At 43.0% G+C, this 20,700-nt stretch overlaps 1 protein-coding gene across 1 annotated transcript; it reads left to right on the plus strand.

The window, feature by feature from the left end:
• The first annotated feature begins 219 nt into the window (after positions 1 to 219).
• On the plus strand, positions 220 to 9,210 carry ppk7 (pickpocket 7). The gene is made up of 8 exons (XM_076185859.1): positions 220 to 335; positions 1,270 to 1,472; positions 1,986 to 2,044; positions 4,062 to 4,254; positions 4,656 to 4,778; positions 5,770 to 5,875; positions 8,380 to 8,468; positions 9,048 to 9,210. Exons 1-8 carry the CDS (start codon positions 220 to 222, stop codon positions 9,158 to 9,160), a joined length of 1,002 nt encoding a protein of 333 aa, XP_076041974.1. The 3' UTR covers positions 9,161 to 9,210.
• Positions 9,211 to 20,700: the final 11,490 nt, after the last annotated feature.

Consider the following 20,700-nt stretch of genomic DNA (forward strand, 5'->3'; position numbering starts at 1 on the left):
GAAGAGAAGATAACTTCATGAATGGAGATGAAAGGTGGCAAGAGACATGGAACTGCCTAGTGTAGGCCTTATGGTCCCTTGCAGCCTCCTTCATTCACGTTCTTATGTGTATACTATTCTTCGGGACAAACGATGGGTATCTGCAAGATGGATGTCGGAGAGGTTCATCTCCCTCATCCACATGGAGGTCGAGGTCCAATATTTCTTTGTCAAGAAGACATGACAACCAACTCCTCCAATTCCTGCAACTTCGACTATAAGCAGGTGACACAGAATGAGTCCTACACTAATACAACGCAGAGATTTTTCCCAAGATTCTTCGCAAGAGATCCGTGGTAGAGCCAAGGAATGTTGCCAGCCACTGTGGGGATGCGGGTTTGAGGATAATTGTTGATCTAATCTCATGGAATTAACATTTCCTCTTTCTCTTTTTACATGCCGTGGATATCATGACACCTTGAATTTATGACACATTTCTTTAGCCACTGTGTTCATAACGAGCTCTTCTATATCTTGAGTATCTAACATATCTCTATTCGGGTTTTATTATTATTATTATTATTATTATTATTATTATTATTATTATTATTATTATTATTATTATTATTATTATTATTATTATTATTATTATTACTATTATTATTACTATTATTATTATTATTATTATTGTTATTATTATTACTATTATTATTATTATTATTATTATTATTATTATTATTATCATTATTATTATTATTATTATTATTATTATTATTATTATTATTATTATTATTATTATTATTATTATTATTATTATTATTATTATTATTATTATTATTATTCCTTTCCTTTCGGTTTTTCTTTTTTCCACCTACTGAGTTTTTTTTTCAATCGCTTTTGTTTCTCCTTCATCGCCTCGATATTTTCTTACAATAGTTTTAGTATCATAATCTTGTGCGTGTGTACGTGCGTGCGTGTGTGTGTGTGTGTGTGTGTGTGTGTGTGTATGTCTGTATCTGTGTATGTGTGTGTGCGCGCATGCGTGTGTGTGTGTGTGTGTGTGTGTGTGTGTGTATATGTGTGTGTGTGACCACGTATGTGCGTGCAGGGCATTACAATTTTAGACTGATAATTTTACCCAATATATCAAATCTGCATCTTTGAAGAATAATTATACAATTACGACTGAAGACTACTCTAAAAAAAAGATATTCACTGTTGTTCCCAAGAGTACCCGCCCTGTTTATTTCAGATAAAATACAAAAATATATTCCATGTTTACGCTTACAGCTGTGAGGATGTATTGGTAAAGTGCAAGATGGGCGTCAATCCCTTTAAGAATCAGGAAGACTGTTGTGAGCTATTGACTTCAATACCCACACTTATGGGATCCTGTCTCTACGGCGCTGCGAATGAATACATCAGACAATTTGTAGTCGGCGAACACATGGGCTCTACCATGATCCTCAAGAAAGCTTTCAACGACAGCCCTGGTAATCTAACCTGTAATTCGCCCAATCTCAGTGATTGTTAGTGTGTACTCATATGTAGCGTTTTCACTAACAGATAGGTTATTTTAAAGTTTCATAGTCATTCTATTCACTTATAGTTTGGATGATTTTACGTCATCATTTGATACATTTGGTAACTCCCCGTGACCCGACTCCGATGGTCTTCCAACTTTCTACTGCACCGTTTGGGGATTTTGTTTATTTATATTTTCAGCGAAATGATAACCTTGAGTAACCACAATTCAAATAATTATATACAAAAAAAGAACTCAAGAACCCGTCCTTGAATCAAGAATGTTTATTATCCGATCTATGAATAGAACAAGAATTCATTGTACTTACATTTCGCCCATTTTCTTTGATTGTTTTGGTTTGCGCGTCGGCGGCTGGGAGAAGAATGGGACCGCACCATTTTGAATCCGCTGATGATGAGTCGAACAGGGCTACACCTGACTCTGCTGAATAACTCGACCCACCCAGCACCATTCGTTCCAGGAGACAGCACGTACCTTGAAACTGGCAACGTCATCTCCATTCAACTGCAGCTCACGCTAGTAAGTCAATCAATCCTCAGTTTGATGCGTGAGGATAACAGATCAATAGAAATAAGATTGAATGTTCGTTAGCACTTGTGGAGAGCTTATTTTATGGAGTGCACCTAGAGATATAATATATTTGTGTTACCAGAAGGCATTAGCTTCTGACCCTCTGCAGCATAGAGTCAAAAGCAATTACCAGTGTTTTTATCCTTAGACATTATTGCACCGAAGAGGCGAAATCGAGAGTTGGTTCGTTGGTTCTGGAGATATATAAAGAGTGTAACAGAAAAAAAAAAACATAACAGAAGTTAGAAGTTAATACGAAGGATTAAAAGGAGGAGCATGCCGACAGGAGACCTTTTGGTCCATAACTAGGTCGGATGCGAAAAAACATGATAATGATAAATAATTGAATAAAATATAATATTAATAACAATTAAATGAATAAATAAATGCATAAATATAGCTAAGTAATAAACAAACAGGTACATAATAAATTATAATAATTTGACAGATAAATGATAATAAATGAAAATCAAGCAAATAATAATAAACAGACAAATAATAAACAAATAAATAATATAAAATAAATGGCAGGCATTGAAGCATCTTGCTTAGGTTTTTATCCAAATGAATCTTAAAGCTTCGAACTGAACTACATTGCACTGCCTCTGCAGGAAGTTTATTCCATTCATTAACTACACGGTTGGCGAAGTTGTTACTACCCACTTCAAAATCAAATATATTTCCTGACAGCTTGAGACCATTATTTCTTGTCGGATTCTCATTGAGTGAGGAGACTCGTCCACAGTCATAAAAGAATGCTGGGTGTCTCGGGTCCGTAGAGGTGTCACCGAAGTCACGCCGAAAACATCGTTTGTGTCGAACTTAGGTCGTCAGTATCCTTTCGAGAGGGTGTGGAGTACATGGTCTCCTGTCTTCTAAGCGTTAACCCATTCAACTCCGATGACAAGATGTCTTGTCATTTGGTCAAATAAAACAAAAAATCATAATAAAACAACAAAATGTTTGATGATCAAACAGCACCAGAAAAATATGACGTCATCAGTCCTCCTCCTCGAGGAGGACTGATGACGTCATATTTTTCTGGTGCTGTTTGATCATCAAACATTTTGTTGTTTTATTATGATTTTTTGTTTTATTTGACCAAATGACAAGACATCTTGTCATCGGAGTTGAATGGGTTAATTACATTACAATCTCTCTCACTTTTTTTTTTAAATCACTTCCATTAAAAAACCTTCTCTGCTTGCATTTATTTCCTTTAGGTTGACAAATTCTTTTGTCTGTCCTTCCCAGAGCGGATTTTTGAGGCCCGTTCGTTGTTCTTCAATATACTAGGAAGAAATTAAATTATTCATATGGTTCATTTATGGAGAATGGTTGTGTATGGATGAAGTTGGGACGTATGGGAGGGAGTGGGTGGGGGATGGGGTGGTTAAAGAGTATGTGTAAATCATATTTTCTTCGTCTTCTCTTTTTCTGCATGAGGGAACGGAGTTTGGGAGTCGCCAATTAAATGAAGTGGCCTTGCTGTGGACGTGCTGTGTCTTGCTGTATTGCTTCTGACCCAGGGCAGTGGACGAGATGTAGTGATGACCCGTCATCCAGGAGGAGCTAAGAAAAGATGAAGGAAGGGGTGGTCATTGGGAGTGGAGTATGTGGGGATGAAATGGGTGGGAGTGGATTTATGCCTTTTGACTTTGGCTACCTCCCTTGTAACGGGGGGAAAAACAGTTGGTATATGTATTATTATTATTATCATTATTATTATTATTATCATTATCATCTTTCGTCTACCTCCCTTGCAAGAGGGAAAAGCCTTTGGTATATGTATTATTATTATTATCGTTATTATTATTATTATCATCATCATCATCATCTTTCGGCTACCTCCCTTGTAAGAGGGAAAAGCCTTTGGTATATTATGTATGTATATATCATTATCATTGGCAGTAGTAGTATTAGTTGTAGTAGTAGTACTATTATCATTATTATTTCAATCCTTCAGCTTGATCAAAACTTACGAAGGACTCTGATAGACTGGTGGGAGCCTAAGTGCGTTCCCCCCTCCGCCTTGGACATAAGTGGCAGGACCAACGAGTCCTACTACCAGACCTCGACCAACTGCCTTTTGGCCAACCTAAGAAGATGTGTCAGAGCACTGAGCAATTGCTCCGTCTACGGACTCGACATGGTGCATGGTGAGTACGTGGTAATTCATTGCAGTACTGAGCACTAACATGTTCACGTACACACATGCACGCTCACGCATGTGTGTTTTTATGCATAGGTGGATACATGTGCACATACATACATGCGCGCACACACACACACACACACGATAGCTGGAGACTTTGAGACCGTACCTCACGAAAATTACTCTTTTGTGCTATCCCACAATTGATAAATGCACGTGTGCATGTAAAGAAGTGAGATTGGAGAGTGTTTTGTTATCGAGTACTGTACTAATATAGATGTTGCTTTTTTTCTAATGTTTATTTTTTATTTCTGAGGATAAATGATCGCCTTCTTCGTTCATTGATTTTCCCATTAAAGCTAATCCTTTTGGCAACTTCTCACGCATTATTTTTCATGTTTCCAGAGGACCTAGAGCCATGTACCGTCATTCAGCTTATCACCACACAGCACTTTATATTCAGAGGTCGAGGACTTTCCTCGGGGTCAAACAGCCCGAGGAAAACAAATCTGTCCTGTTGGAACAATGGTATGTTGGTGTATATTTACCTAGTTGTATTTTACGGCAAGAGATCTATGCTCGTAGTAACCCGCTTTCGTATCTTTCAGCATCCAGTTTGATCTTAGATTCTTGTATAGTTTTTGCACTCACTGTTTCCTCATTCAGTTTGTTCCAGATGTGTGTGCGCGTGTGTGTGTGTGCACGTGTGCGTGTGTGTGTGTGTGATTCACCAGCGTATTGGATCACGTGCTGGACTCGTGATCGATAGTTGTTGCCCTACCGGATGATATATGACCCGATCTATGGGTAATCCTGTGATCTTACACACACGTGCACACACACACACACACACACACACACACACACACACACACACAACTTGCCCACCAGAACTGGAAAGAGTGCGTCTGTGTGTATATATTATCTGATTGTATTGACGTAACTGCAGTATAAACGAAAGAAGCAACGCTAGTTTCTATTTCCTACTTTCCAAATGATCAAATCTAGCTTCAAATCCAACTTAGGCTATATCATTATTTTCAAATTATATCATTTGAATTCATGCACTGTTCCAGTTTGGGCTCTATTTCCGAAGCTATTCTACGTATCTATGTACCATGTCTTCTTAAAGACACCTCAGACATAATCAAGAGATCTAGTTTGTCAATGCAAAGACAATGTGGTAGTTCCACTAGTTTAAAATGGTGTAATGTTTTTTATTAATTTATCTATTTACTTGCTTATTTATCTGTGTATCTATTTATTTCTTTACCTTGCCTATTTACTTATTAGTGTGTTTTCTGCATTCAATTTGTGTTCTCGGCAGTTGTAATTGATATTTGGAACTATGTGTTCTTTTCATTATCTGCACTTCATGTGTATTGATTCAATGCCAAATAAATTTATTGTTATTATTATCATTACTATTACTATTATTATTATTATTAATGATGATAATTTCGTTGTGAATCGAAGGCATGCTTAATCATTACAACTCATTACTCCCACCTTTATGCAGACATCACGAACTGTCGTCCCGTATGCACCGAAATGACCTTCAACCATGTGGTCGAAGTGCAGACGATGAACAGAATGGGCGCCGAAGAACTGATGACGATGACTAAGTAAGTTCGTCGAGGAACAGGGAGTGGGAGTACAGATAAGAAATGGGAAGTGGGAGAACGGAGAGGAAACAGGGAGTGGGAGAGCAAAGAGGAAAAACAAAGATGGAGTACAGAAAGGAAACAGGGAGTGGGAGAACAGAGAGGAAACAGGGGGTTGGAGAATAGAGGAAACAGGAAGTGGAAGAACAGAGAAAACAGGGGGTTGGAGTACAGAGAGGAAACAGGGAGTGGGAGAACAGGGAGGAAAACAAAGCTGGAGAACAGAAACAGGGAGTGGGAGAAGAGTGAAAACAGGGGGTTGGAGAATAGAGAGGAAACAGGGAGTGGGAGAACAAAGGATTTTTTTTTTTTTTTTTCTATCTATTACGCTCAAGGAGCGTCAAACCTAGTACAAAAGTGTAGCTATGTACAGAGTACTAGTGACACGCCGCTCTAGCAGCCGCAGCTTCTCTTTTCTAGTGCCCCCTATTACCCTCTGACTTTATAGCTATACTATTCCACCTCCTCTCCACAAGGTGTGCCTTACATAAACACCACCGCACGGGCTCAAACAAAGCCCGTGGGAGTGATTCTTCACTCCCGAATTTCGAAAAAAAAAAAAAAAATCGCTGCGTCTGTATGCATGTGGAAGTAGAAGGACGTTCTTGTGGTGTTGGGCGGTTACACTTGAAGTCCTCTCAGCATTACCACGGTGACGTGTAGGGAAGTAGGTGGCTTATCGTACCATCCATTTGTAATAGGACAATAGTAGTAGCAGCTGGCAGATCCATACTACAGACATTCCTTGTTATTATGTCCAGGGAACAACAAACCTAGTGCAAAAGATAACTATATACAGATTATTAGTGATACTTAAAACATTTCCGAATCATAACTGACTGATTTATTTATGTGCAGTTTAACACCCACCAAAGTGAGGGTGTTGCAATAGGATTAATTCTAATTTATCACCTTCAAGCAAATATTTACAGACATCAAGAACTGATTGTCGATGAGGTATTAAAGGGGCTATCGTGGGGCAATCAATGCAGTAGTGCTCTAGACTGTTGGCATTAGGGGTGTCGCACAGCCTGCGCGAAGAGTACCTCGGTACACCTTCGGTCTCACCCACTTGCCACACTGGTCTGTAGCCGAGCCTGAGTCGGGTACTCACAACATTGTGTCTTCTCACAATAAGTCCATTACGTCTATACTTATAGGGAAGAGGAAGAAAATTCTCGTAGTGTTGGATGGATACACTTGTAGCCCTTTCAGCATTGCTACGGTGGCGAGTAGGGGAGCAGGCAGCTTATCTTACCATTCGCTTGTAAGAAGGTAGGAAGGCAGTAGTAGAAGTGGCAGCTGGTGGATCCATACTACAAGCTATCCTTGCTAGCCGATCAGCGGTGTCATTGCCTAGGAATTCAATATGGGATGGAATACACAGGAAGTGTACCCTCTGTGAGTTTTCGTGAGTTGTGGCCAGTTGTCGCATTATTTGTGTTACCACTTGTTGGTGTTCAGGCTTGGAAGATGAGAGCGCGCGGAGGGCTGACTGAGAGTCGCAGATGATCAAGCCGTTTTCTCCAGTCCGTGTCAGCAAAGTAACAGCGTCCAAGAGCCCATGCAACTCACAATACGTGGAGCTTGACGAATTAGGGAGTCGACGGCCTGCCCAACCCCTAGTGGTGGGCTGGTGGCTCTATGCTGGGGGAATACACAGCACATCCAGCACTACCGTCCTCCTGCAAAGAACCGTCAGTGAAGAGATGATGATGGGCCCCATTTAGAGAAGATGACAGACCGGCGATAGTTTCTAAGGCTAGTTGTTTCTGGAGCTGTGGGAGGAAATGGGAGAACGGAGAGGAACAGGGAGTGGGAGAACAGAGGAAAAACAAAGCAGAAGAACATAAAGGAAACAGGAAATGGGAGAACAGAGCGGAAACAGGGGGTTGGAGAATAGAGAAGAAACGGGGAGTGGAAGAACAGAGAGGAGAAAATAAAACGGAAACTGGGAAGATATTGTAATGAAGAGGCAAATAGGTTATGAAGTAAAGAAAAACAGGACTGGTGGAAAGCGACAGAGAAAAACAGAAACGGGTAACTGAGTGGAAAAAAAAGTGGAGAGAGAATAGTATGAAGAGCAAAGGACGGAGAAGGAAGAACGAGAAAGAATAATAATTGAAGGAGAAATGGAAGGGGAGGAAAGACGAAGAAGGGTTTCTAAAGTAGATGGGTGGAGAAGGGGAGGGAAAACTCAAAGGCAACAAAAGTGAGCTGAGACCAAAGTCGACACCTCAGACTTTAATTTATCTGGGATTTAGTGTCCAAGAGGCTCGCCGTCTCAAAGAATTCAGTCAACTATTTACACAGAAGAAGAAAAAACAATTATGTAGAAATCGAAAATAAAATTAACCAAGTCTTAATGACTTTTTGTTGATTATTTTTATGGATGATTTAATACATGAATGAGAAATCATAATGACGCCCGAATTGATGTTTTACCTTTTTCTTTGGTTGGTCAGCGAGAGTGTGGTGCAAGTGTCTGTCTTCTACCCTCAAATGCGATACACCAAAGTGAACGTCTACAGGGACAGCCTCCTGGATCTTGTCGGTATGTCTATAATGCTGATCAAACCTCGCTCCCCTCTCGAAAAAGTCGTCAAATGTTAGGAACAGAGTGCTCTGAAAAGGAGAGGAGAATTTAAAGGTTTCACTGAGAGGGAGACTGATTTGTGTATACGATAAATGTAATACTTTTATCTTTTTTCTTGTCTTCTTAATGTTTCACTGCTGTACATTTGACTAAGTAGTGTTCACATCATTTTATGAGCGCCTCGCAGTACAATTAGTTTATCAAATTGTCCATTAGTGTCCAGAGAAATTAATATTTCACAGTAAAGCCCATGCATCACTAGAAAGTATTAAAAACATAAGGAGCAGAAATCCCGACTCCATTGAGACAGCAAAGGTGTATATCAGATTAAGTTATCTGGCGCAAATATCCATTTCAGTCGTAGTTACAACCGTTTTCTATGATACATCCCATACTCAGATCTTATTACAATTGCAACAGTCAGCCCTAAACATCCAATATATATACGTTACTCCATCTTGCTTTCTTCCCTTTTTTATATAATTAGATTTATAATTTTTCGACAATCTAATGCCTCGCTGACTTCTCTCTGTTCAGGAAACCTCGGCGGCCAGATGGGACTCATGTTAGGCTGCAGCATCGTTACAGTTATGGAAAGCGCCACGTTTCTCCTGCTTTGCATCCTGGCCCTCTTCCAGAGGAAATTGTAAACAACTCGATGGCATCACTAAACGTCATGATGAAGAATACCACATCACTTCTGCTGTACATCCTGACCCGATCCCCCCACCCCTGCCCACTTCGGGAAAAAATGTAAACAACTTTATGATATTGCTAAGGAGTGTCGTGCAAGTCTTTGTCACAAAGGATCATGAACTCATCTACGTCACTTTCCTGTCTGGACAGAAAACAAATGAATGTGTTGTTTAATCATTTAATCAAATGAAGAGATCAATCAAGAAGTAAATAAGAAGCAAGTTCAAGATCACAAAATATAAGTTAGACTGATGAAATTCCACCTCTCATATTTCATTTTATAACAAATCCAGAATCAATATCCTCACAGCTTATTTCGCACGCATATGTTACACACAGACTTGACAATAGGGGACGAGATCCTACAATTGTTGTTCCTTTCCCGTAGACTAGAATTTGGTATATAAAATTAAATACACACACAAATATGGATATATATATATATATATATACCGACATTTTCGTCTAACCCTGGATTACTAGACGTGTGCCACTTGGAATCACGTAATGCGTAGTTATATTTTCGCGGGCTGTGGTGTCCACATAAATTGACATTTGGCAACTTTTAGTGTTTTTCTTAGGATTTAATTAATTTTGTGTCAGAAGGACTCTATGAAACATATTTTTGTACCACAGCACCTATATGTACAAGTAAAACAAGTTTATATATTTTATTTTGTCCTATTGTGATTCCATTTGGATACAGGTCGACCTAATTGTCATAAAATCTTATGTCTAGTAATCCAGGGTGGGAGGTAACAAAAAGCAATGACATAAAATCCACTCCCATCCATTCCATCCCCACATACTCTACTCCCATTCACCCCCTCTCCCTCCCTTATATCTTGGTTCCTCTTGGATGACGGGTTATCCCTGCACCTCGAAAGCTTTAATTCTTTGTATTTGAATGAGTGTTTTGCGTCAAGCTGCAAAGTACGAGGCTGATAATTTTAAGTGAACCTGACAATGCGTTTACCCAAAAATGATGACAGGTAGTAGAATGCGCGTTAACCGTCATTGATTGTTGTGGGGCTAAAAATTATTATTATATAATTGCAACGGGCAAAACGTATCTATGGTCATTAATAATAATGAAAAAAAAAGCACTTCAACGCGCTGAAGACGTTAAAGTCAGATTTTTTTTCTCATAGAAAATAATGTTCCCCTTCACTACATTTCATTTCGTTCGACACATGACAAACAGTACAAACATTCATTACCCATGAAATCCATCCATGTTCTTTAAAATTTTGATGTAAAGTTTCATCAGTTTTCGTTTAGTGCATTTCACAACCATATTGATCCGATTTTTATATGATATTAGCATGAATTAAAATGTACTGTTATACAATAAAATTTATCACCTTTATTCTTACTTTATATTTTTATATTAGGAGTTATTTTGACCAGAAATTGTATGAATGTACTTGCTCTGCTATACCGACAATTATTGTGTTTGATATTTGAGATCTAGAAAAATAAATATATGAATGAATAGATAAATATATAAACAAATAAATTAATAAATGAATTAGTACATAAGTAATAGGCAAATTAATCAATAGATAAACAAATTAATAAATAGGTAAATAAAAGCGAATATGTAAATAAGAAAATAGATAAATACATAACGAATGATTAAATAAGTAAACAGATAAATAAATAATAAATAAAAGAACAACTAAATAAATAAACAAGTGAATGAATAATAAATAAATATATATATATTAACTGATAAGTGAATATTTAAATTAAAATAGATAAATTAAGTAAATAAATAAATTCACACACACACACACATAAATATATATATACACGTGGAGTTAAAAACGACATGTGCATTACTGAGAACCTACTCCCCTCCTTTACTGATATATATATATATATATATATATATATATATATATATATGTATATATATATATATATATATATATATATATATATATATATATATTGAACGAAGCTTTGTGATCAAGACCCTAAGGATCTAAACGTCAAACTTGAAAATTCCCCTATTATTTCCTCGTATACGTCCTTCACCTTCATTCTCATTTATATATATATATATTATATATATATATATATATACATATATATATATGTGTGTATATATGTATATGAATATATTATATATATATATATGTATATATATACATATATAATATATATATATGTGTGTGTGTGTGTGTATGTATGTGTGTGCGTAAATAAATGCATAAACAAAATATATACATAAGGACATAAGAAAATAAACAAATAAATATATTTACAAATTAATAGATAATTTAATTAATAAGAAAACAGATAAACACCTAATAAATAGATAGATAAATATATAGAAAATAAAAAATAAATGAAAAATTAACATATAAAATATAGATAAATAAACCAATAAACAAATAGATTGATGATAGATAAATAAGTAAATAAATAACTAAGGAAACACATAATGGATATTATCAAATAAATTGATTAATTAATAAAAGAATAAGTGAATAAATAAATGAATAGTAGATGAGTACATATATATATGTGTATATATATATATATATATATATATATATATGTATATATATATGTATATATATATATATATATATGTCTAAATAAAAATATTCTAAAAAAAATCTGTGGAAGTCGGGGACAGGTGGTATTACAGTGACACTTTGTCATATAAATATTCCTGAAAAAGCGCTTGGGTCAGTCGGGGTCAGGTGCTATTCTTCTTCTTCTTCTTCCTGTTCTTCTTCGCGGTCCTCTTCTTCGTCGCGTTCCTCTTCTACTTCTTCTTCTTCTTCGCGGTCCTCTACTGCTTTTTCTTCGCGTTCTTCTTCGCGTTCTTCTTCGCATTTTTCTTCGCGTTCCTCTTCGCGTTCTTCTTCGCGTTCTTCTTCGCGTTCTTTTTCGCGTTCTTCTTCGCGTTCTTCTTCCTCGCGTTATTCTTCGCGTTCTTCTTCGCATTCTACTTCGTGTTCTTCTTCGCGTTCTTCCCTGGAATCGGACTCAAGCCCGTCTGTTTTGGCAGTATGCTTGCACCCATGCCAGAAGATTGCCTGTGATTCCCTTCTCGACGAGAGAGGTTAGCATCGCTGAGGAATTGATCAAGTCAAAGGTTTTCTCTAAGTCCAGGAAGACGACGATTGTTTTTTTTTTCCCCGTTGATGAAACTAAGGAAACCCATTATACACTCCGTGGTTCCAACCCTACCTCGATAGGCATACAACTGTGGATGGAGTGGCCCTATCTTCCATTTCAGTCTGTTGAGCACCATTTTTTCCACTGTCTTCTCTATACAGCTGAGCAGGGAGATGGGTCTGTAACTGTTGTCCTCCTTCGGCTTTGGGATTGGAACTACGTCTTGGGAGCTCCAGTTCCTGGGTCTTGAGTGTTCCGCTAGGGTGCGGTTTGCCAAGAGTAGAATGGCCCTCCATCCGGCGTCGCCAGCATTCATGATCATTGAGTAGCTTATCTCGTCTACCCCGGGTGAAGTGTCTTTTCCCCCGTGTCTTGCCGCTCGGGGCTCTTGTGAGGTGAAGGGGGCGTCCGTGTCCGCAGGTGTGATTATTGCTGTGGATATTTGTTCTTGTCTCTGTTGTTCTAGTCCTTCTTGCTTTATCCTGGTTGCGCACGGAAGCTGCGTTGAAGATGTCCTCTGGGCAAAACCTGTAGCCAGGCGGTCCGTTTCTTTTTCCGGATCCGGTTGGGTGATTTTGCTGGTCCTCTTGTTTCCTGAGACTGTGTAACCATCTCCATAGATCCCTGGTGGTTGAGTGACTGTTGAGTTGGGAGCACAGTTCTAGCCATTTTCTCTGTCTTACTCCTTTGCTGCTGCCGGTCTGGCACAAGGCTGGTCTCTCCGTTGACGTCGGCAAGCGGGTTTACACCAAAGACAAATACACACATTTCCCAAGTCACGTAATTCTCTGCTTTCAGAGTTGTCCTTGGAAGGAAAGAGAGATACACGCACACTTTCTCGCTGGCTAAGCGGAGGTCGCCCTTAATCCAACTCTGATACAGAGCCCTTAACTCTTCGCCGGCCGATCGGGGGGGAGGATATGTGGGACCTCTCCTGTCGACCGGCCCGCACCCACGCCTGACCTCTTAGCTGACGCTGGCGAGCGGGTTTACACTTCTGACATTTACACATAATTCCCAAGTCACGTAATTCTCTGCTTTCAGAGTTGTGCTTGGAAGGAGAAAGATAAAACAACACTCGCCCGCCTGCCCCCCTCGCACTGCCATCGGATCCACTCTCCTGACTACGCTTTGGATATCGGCCGCTCAACGATCAAGCCTAACCTGGGGCTAATCAGGACCGCGCTACCTAGCTGGGGTTAATCAGCAACGCCACACGCGGGAAGTGAACTCTACTCACTTCCTGTAAGATTATACACACCCCTCATAAACAATGCCACGCCCCACGCACAAACATCTACACGTACTTTTTCTTCGACTAAAATTAGCTTCCTTTCTAACTTTCTCTTATACTACATCTTCTCATTTCAGTTTACCTCACGCTAAAGATTTTTCCATCTTTCAACCTTTCTCTTCTACTACGCCTTCTACCATTTTCTCAACTTTTGGTGATTTTAATCTCAGGCGTCGGCGCCGCCGTCCAAGTTCCCTGCCCGTTTCTGCCCCTAATCGCTCACGAAAAAAACGCATTTTATCAATAGCCCTCTTTTCTACACTATTTTTTTTTTTTTCCTTACAGACATCCTTCCCCTCCCACAAAAACCGATCCCGCGCGAGCGGGTGGTCTTCCCTAGCAAGTAGACAAGTCGAATTCTCTCCCGACTTCTCTCTCGGGTTCAACTCCAAGCAGCCGTTCTCTCCAGCAAGACGCCCCGGGACCAGTTCTCCCCAGCAAGACGCCTCGAGACCAGTTCTTTCCAGCAAGTCGCCTCGTTCCCTCCTGTGGCTCTTCGCACTCAGCCACGACGCTTGATGAGGCTCTCATTCTGGACCTTTCCTTTTCGAGCCCTCGCCCGTGACCTCCGAGCATAGTAACCATTAAATCTTAGTGTTATTGTTATTGTGAGTCTCATTTCCCTGGCTTGCCCATACCTAACCAAACCACGACAAATGTACTGCTCACTACTGAAGAGGATTGAAGTAAGCAATCGAAATACATAGTTTTCACTTACTCAACTCTTTCTTTCGTACGACTGTGGTGTCAGTTGTGATTTACAAATGTGTTACTACATTCCCCACCAGTGAAATGAATGTATATGTAGAAAAAAAATAATGTATAATAGATAAATGAATATATGAATACATAGATATATAAATATTTGAATAGATAAATATATATATATATATATATATATATATATATATATATATATGTATATATATATATATATATATATATGTATATACATATATAATATATAGATAAAATTAGAAAAATATATATATAAATAAATTAATGAATATACAAATAGATAAATAAACAAATAGATAAATAAATAAAAGCATACATAAATAGTATCTGAAAGGAGGGACTGTAGTGACGCAGCCACAGGCGGTCACACACTTCCCATAGTTGGCAAGAGGTGAATATGAGCTAGCCAATCAGGAGCCAGCAAATGGTTCTCGAGCGGATAGCGACCTCTCTTGCCAACTACGCTGAGCCGCGAGCGACCCTTAAATAGGGCAGCGGCGGCTAGTCAGGCCAGAATGGTAATAGCCACGGCAGCAGCAACAACATCTCGTCCAGTCTTGTAGCAGTTCCATCGAGCCTCGCCGTCATCAGCCGCCACCGCCTCTGACGTTAGGCTCACCGTCCAGCTACGACTGATCAGATCCACTAACCAGTGGCTATTACTTGTGGTTTTACCAAAGAGATTAGAATAAGAGACCAAAGTGAATTTCATTTTCCCTGGCTTGTTCGAACCAAACCACTACAAATTGGTGACCCCGGTGAAAGACAACCAGGATTATGGAAAATTCACAAGTGAAACTTCCCAGTTTCTCCCGTGACTTGGAGAGCTGGCTACTTCACACAGAAGCCTATTTAGCCACTCAAGGTGACGTTCCAGACCACCAAGCCTTCGGCGCGTACATCGCCGCTCTACCAACGGACGTCATCGCCCTTGTCCGTAACGCCGTCTCTTCTCCTCCGGAAGAAGGCAAGTGTGCCGCCCTCAAGACTGCCTTACGGAAGCTATGCGCCAGGCCTGACGACCAGCTCTACCGAGATATCCAGCAGAGCGAACTCGGCGACACCACCCCCTCACAGCTATACACCCGTATGGCCAACCTCAACACCCGTGCAAAGGTGGCATTGCCCAAGGAACTCCTCCGCTCCATTCACCTCTCCAAGATGCCGGACGCCCTCCACTTACACCTGGAAGCTTTAGCCGGCGATAAGGACGACGAACAATACTGCGAAATAGCAGATAGGTTGTTCCAGCGACATACCTCGTTACACAAACCAGTGCATAGTGTTCGCGCAAAGTGTAGTGACAACCCAGGTGTTACCGACCATAGTGCTGTGAGTGAAAACATTCCCATGTCATATAGTGCCAGTGACCAAAGTATGCAGCAACTACGGCAGGAAGTCGCCGACATGAAGACCTTGCTCAACCAGTTGCTTGCCGAGAAGGGAACCCCCCCTCAACCACCACCTAGCCCCGCTCCACGACAGGATACTGCCTCCTGTTGGTACCATACCCGCTTCGGAGCCAAGGCGCTCAGATGCACACAACCATGCAGCTGGTCGCAGGGAAACGCCAAATGCGGGGGTCGGTAAGCACTCCTACCCCCGCTAACCATACTCACACCCTCCTCTCTGTGCGTGATCGCCACTCTGGCCTCTCTTTCCTGGTAGACACGGGCTCAGCCGTCAGCATCATACCCCCGACGGAAGAACCCAACCACGGTACACGGTGGCCATCCTACGACCTGCTTGCAGCCAACGGTACGCCCATTGCAACGTACGGCAGCCACCACAGCGTCCTGGACCTCCACGATGTCAAGTTCCCTTGGACATTCGTCATAGCAGCGGTCCAGCACCCCATTCTTGGCTACGACTTCCTCCAGCATTACAATATGGTAGTAAACGCCAAGGATAACTGCTTGTACCACGGCACGACAAGCATACCGGGAACCACCACTAACGCCAAATCCCACCAGATATCGTCCCTCCAGTCCGCATCCTGCAGGAGTTTCCCCAGCTAACATCGCCAGACAAGACCAACACCACCACCACCCCTCACAACATCATGCACCACATCCAGACATCTGGACCGCCAGTACACAGCAAGCCTCGACGACTTTCCCCAGAGAAGTTGGCCGCTGCCAAACAGGAGTTCCAAGAACTCCTAGACCAGGACATCATCCAACCATCGGAGAGTGCTTGGGCATCACCACTCCACATGGTTCCCAAGCCACCCCCACCGCCCAACCAATGGCGGGCTTGCGGTGACTACCGTCAACTTAACCGCATCACGAAGCCCGACCGCTACCCCATCCCTCACGCTCAAGACTTCCACTTCAAGCTTCACGGGAAGCAGGTCTTCTCCAAAATTGACCTGGTCAGGGCGTTTCATCAAATCCCTGTAGCGCCGGAAGACGTCCAGAAGACAGCCATAGCCACTCCGTTCGGCCTCTTCGAGTGGAAGATGATGGCCTTTGGCCTCCGGAATGCCGCCCAGACGTTCCAGAGGTTCATAGACCATGCCCTCAGAGACTTCGACTTCATTACCGTTTACATCGACGACATCCTCGTAGCCTCCGATACCCACGACCAACACCGCCAACACCTCCGCCTCCTCTTCCGCCGCCTCCAAGATTATGGCCTCCGGGTACATCCTTCCAAGTGTCTCCTCGGAGTTTCATCTCTCGACTTCCTCGGACACCGCATCTCAACAGCAGGTCTGTATCCTCTCCCTCAGAAAGTAGACACAATCCAAGATTTCCCACAGCCAACAACCATCAAGATGCTCCGACGATACCTAGGAATCGTCAATTATTACCACAGATTCATCCCCAACGCAGCTGCAAAACTCGCTCCCTTGAACGACCTCACCAAGAACCATTCCAAGCGGTCGGTCAAACCTGTGAGATGGTCTTCCGAAGCGACCCAGGCATTCGAACAAGCCAAGGCGGCAATCGCTGAAGCCGCCCGCTTGTCCTACCCAGTAGCTCACGCACCCACATTCCTTACCACTGATGCCTCCTCCACAGCAATTGGCGCCGTCCTCCAACAGAAGATCAACGGCCAGCTCCAGCCTATCGCCTTTTTCTCCAAACGTCTGGACCCTCCTCAAATTCGCTACAGCGCCTTTGACAGGGAACTGCTAGCCATAGTCTCGGCTGTCAAGCACTTCCTTTACTTCCTGGAAGGCCGGCCTTTCGTTATCCTTACAGACCACAAGCCACTCGCCCATGCCCTAGACAGAGTCTCCGACCATCACTCCCCAAGAGTCTCCCGGCAGCTGTCCTTCCTCTCCCAATTTGATACTCGCATTGAATACATCAAGGGAGAGGATAACCAGGTAGCCGATGCCTTGTCTAGAATCACCTCCAGCATCCTCCCTAACCACAACATAGACTACGCACGCATCGCCGCATCTCAGAACAACGACGGTGAACTCCGCCTCCTACGTATGCACGACACCTCGTCCCTACAGCTAAGACAGCTTCCCAACAACCCCGTACCATTGTGGTGTGACATCTCCACAGGCAAACCCCGTCCGTACATCCCCGCCTGTCACCGTAAGGACGTCTTCTCCTCCTTCCATGACCACAGTCATCCGGGCATCCGCGCGACACAACGCCTCATCACGGATCGAGTCGTCTGGCCAGGCATCAACAAGGATGTCAGACAATGGACCCGGACCTGCCTCCCCTGCCAGACGGCCAAGGTTACGCGCCACGTCCACGCACCACTCCAGCGTTTTCCTGCACCAACGGCACGTTTCCAGTCAGTTCATGTGGACATTGTGGGCCCCCTTCCGCCTTCTCGCGGCATGCGTTACCTCCTTACGTATATCGACAGGTACACCAGGTGGCCAGAAGCGATCCCCCTTCCGGATATATCCGCCGAGACGACCGCCCGTGCTTTCCTCTCTGGATGGGTATCCAGATTCGGCGCACCTCACATCATTGTCACCGATAGGGGCTCCCAGTTCGAATCTGACCTATGGTCCAGCCTCCTCAAGTTCCTTGGCACCAAACGTAACCGGACCACCGCTTACCACCCCCAAGCCAATGGACTCGTGGAACGGTTCCACCGCCAACTGAAGGAGTCGCTGAAGGCACAACCCTCATGCGACTGGGTCGACGCCCTTCCCCTGGTGCTTCTCACGATCCGCGTCACACCTAAGGTCGACAATGACATTTCCCCATCGCAGCTACTTTACGCTGAGAACCTTCGCCTCCCTGGGGAAATTGCCACGCCGGCCGTCGGCGATCCGGATCGTCACGCCCTCCTCCAACTCATCAAGGACACATTCGCCAACACCCGTCCAACACCCCCTCGTCCACCACAACCACAGCCGGAGCACCTTCCCCCGGCCCTGTCTACAAGTGACTACGTCTTCGTCAGGAAAGACTCCACACGAGCTCCTCTTCAGCGCCCATACGACGGCCCCTTCCGAGTCCTCAGCAGATCACCAAAGTACTTCGTGATCAACCGAGGTGCCAAACCGGATAGCGTCTCCATCGACAGGCTCAAGCCGGCCCATCTCCCCATCAATCCCCCTACCAAACCTCCAGGGCCACTACAATACCTCTTACAGCATGGTCCTAACCCCATCCTCACCACCGAACCAAGTCATTCCTCACCCCCCGAAACACTCTCCCTTCCAAACCAACACTCCCCTCCAGGGCCACTACAATACATCTTACAACATGGTCCTAACCCCATCCTCACCACCGAACCAAGTCATTCCTCACCCCCCGAAACACTCTCCCTTCCAAACCAACACTCCCCTCCTGCCCCTGACTCTTCACCATACACAGATCACACGCACACGACAGCGAACCCTTCTCCTTCTCCCACCCCGCAACCACATCCTTCTACAACTGTTCCCGGCACCCCGCAAGATCCTCCCCACCCTACGCCCCCACTCTACCATGCAATGCAACAATTCTCACCCAACCTTATGTCTCCACAGCTCCATACTCAACCGACCCCACCTCGCCAGGCATCTGACTTCGACCACACCACCCTGCATTCGAGCCCCCCTCCATCAAGGCCCTCCTCGCCAGACATGCCCCCTGATGGAATGACCACACGTTTTGGGCGAGTGATACGAAGGCCACACCGATTCAACCACGTCGCGCGCGTCGCTCCCTATCTCCCTCGACGCCCGCTCTCGAAGAGAGGGGGAGTGGTGTAGTGACGCAGCCACAGGCGGTCACACACTTCCCATAGTTGGCAAGAGGTGAATATGAGCTAGCCAATCAGGAGCCAGCAAATGGTTCTCGAGCGGATAGCGACCTCTCTTGCCAACTACGCTGAGCCGCGAGCGACCCTTAAATAGGGCAGCGGCGGCTAGTCAGGCCAGAATGGTAATAGCCACGGCAGCAGCAACAACATCTCGTCCAGTCTTGTAGCAGTTCCATCGAGCCTCGCCGTCATCAGCCGCCACCGCCTCTGACGTTAGGCTCACCGTCCAGCTACGACTGATCAGATCCACTAACCAGTGGCTATTACTTGTGGTTTTACCAAAGAGATTAGAATAAGAGACCAAAGTGAATTTCATTTTCCCTGGCTTGTTCGAACCAAACCACTACAGGACTAGCAAACCTGCCAGACCCTGCAAAATTCCTCTGCTGCCATACCGCCCACCACTTCTATCAACCTCTACGATGACCGGACCTAGACCTCACAACGTCCCATTTCTTCACCCCGCACAAGCTTCTCTCCACGCCCCCAAGACCGATGGAAAATCTTCTAACCAACATCATACTTTTCCTAGGCATCTTACTCGAATGCCTGAACTAGTTAACGCCCTGGAAAATCCACACAACGACCTAGCTAGTCTTAATTTTAGGATAATTAATACCAATGCTTGTATTTTCTTTCCATATTTTTTCTGCAAGAAATGAGACTCATTTCCAATTTGTGATTGTCATATAACATCCAACGTGACACCTCACCCACCAATATACACCCACTCACATCTGAACATCACGAACCTAAAATATATACCTACACGTTGCGGTGTTATTTCACAAACAAAAGCGCAGATGATCTGATGTCGACAAATTAAATGCAATCCAGCATATAATACAACATGTATTATCTACATCCTACCAACTGTACTGTTAAATATCTCGCATTGGTCTTTCGAAACTGACATATGTGGAGAGCAGCCAGAAATATAATTCGGGGGAGAAGCACGACCCTCCGTGCGTAAATTCGAAAAATCTGTCTCACATTTTGTAGCCTACCTAAAATGTTTTCTGCTCAGAACTGCATTTTATTTCAGATTGCGAACTGTGAGATATAAATAGTGTTGAATTATATATTCTA

Source organism: Oratosquilla oratoria, chromosome 5, assembly GCF_046742065.1.
Source record: "Oratosquilla oratoria isolate Oo_2021 chromosome 5, ASM4674206v1, whole genome shotgun sequence".
Lineage (NCBI taxonomy): Eukaryota > Metazoa > Arthropoda > Malacostraca > Stomatopoda > Squillidae > Oratosquilla > Oratosquilla oratoria.

What these genes read in the sequence shown, in the direction of transcription:
- ppk7 (XM_076185859.1), top strand. Translation starts at nt 220, where the DNA reads ATGACAACCAACTCCTCCAATTCCTGCAACTTCGACTATAAGCAGGTG. An exon ending in AGCTTTCAACGACAGCCCTG is followed by an intron (nt 1,473 to 1,985) that starts GTAATCTAACCT and finishes CATTCGTTCCAG; the next exon opens with GAGACAGCACGTACCTTGAA. An exon ending in TTCAACTGCAGCTCACGCTA is followed by an intron (nt 2,045 to 4,061) that starts GTAAGTCAATCA and finishes TCAATCCTTCAG; the next exon opens with CTTGATCAAAACTTACGAAG.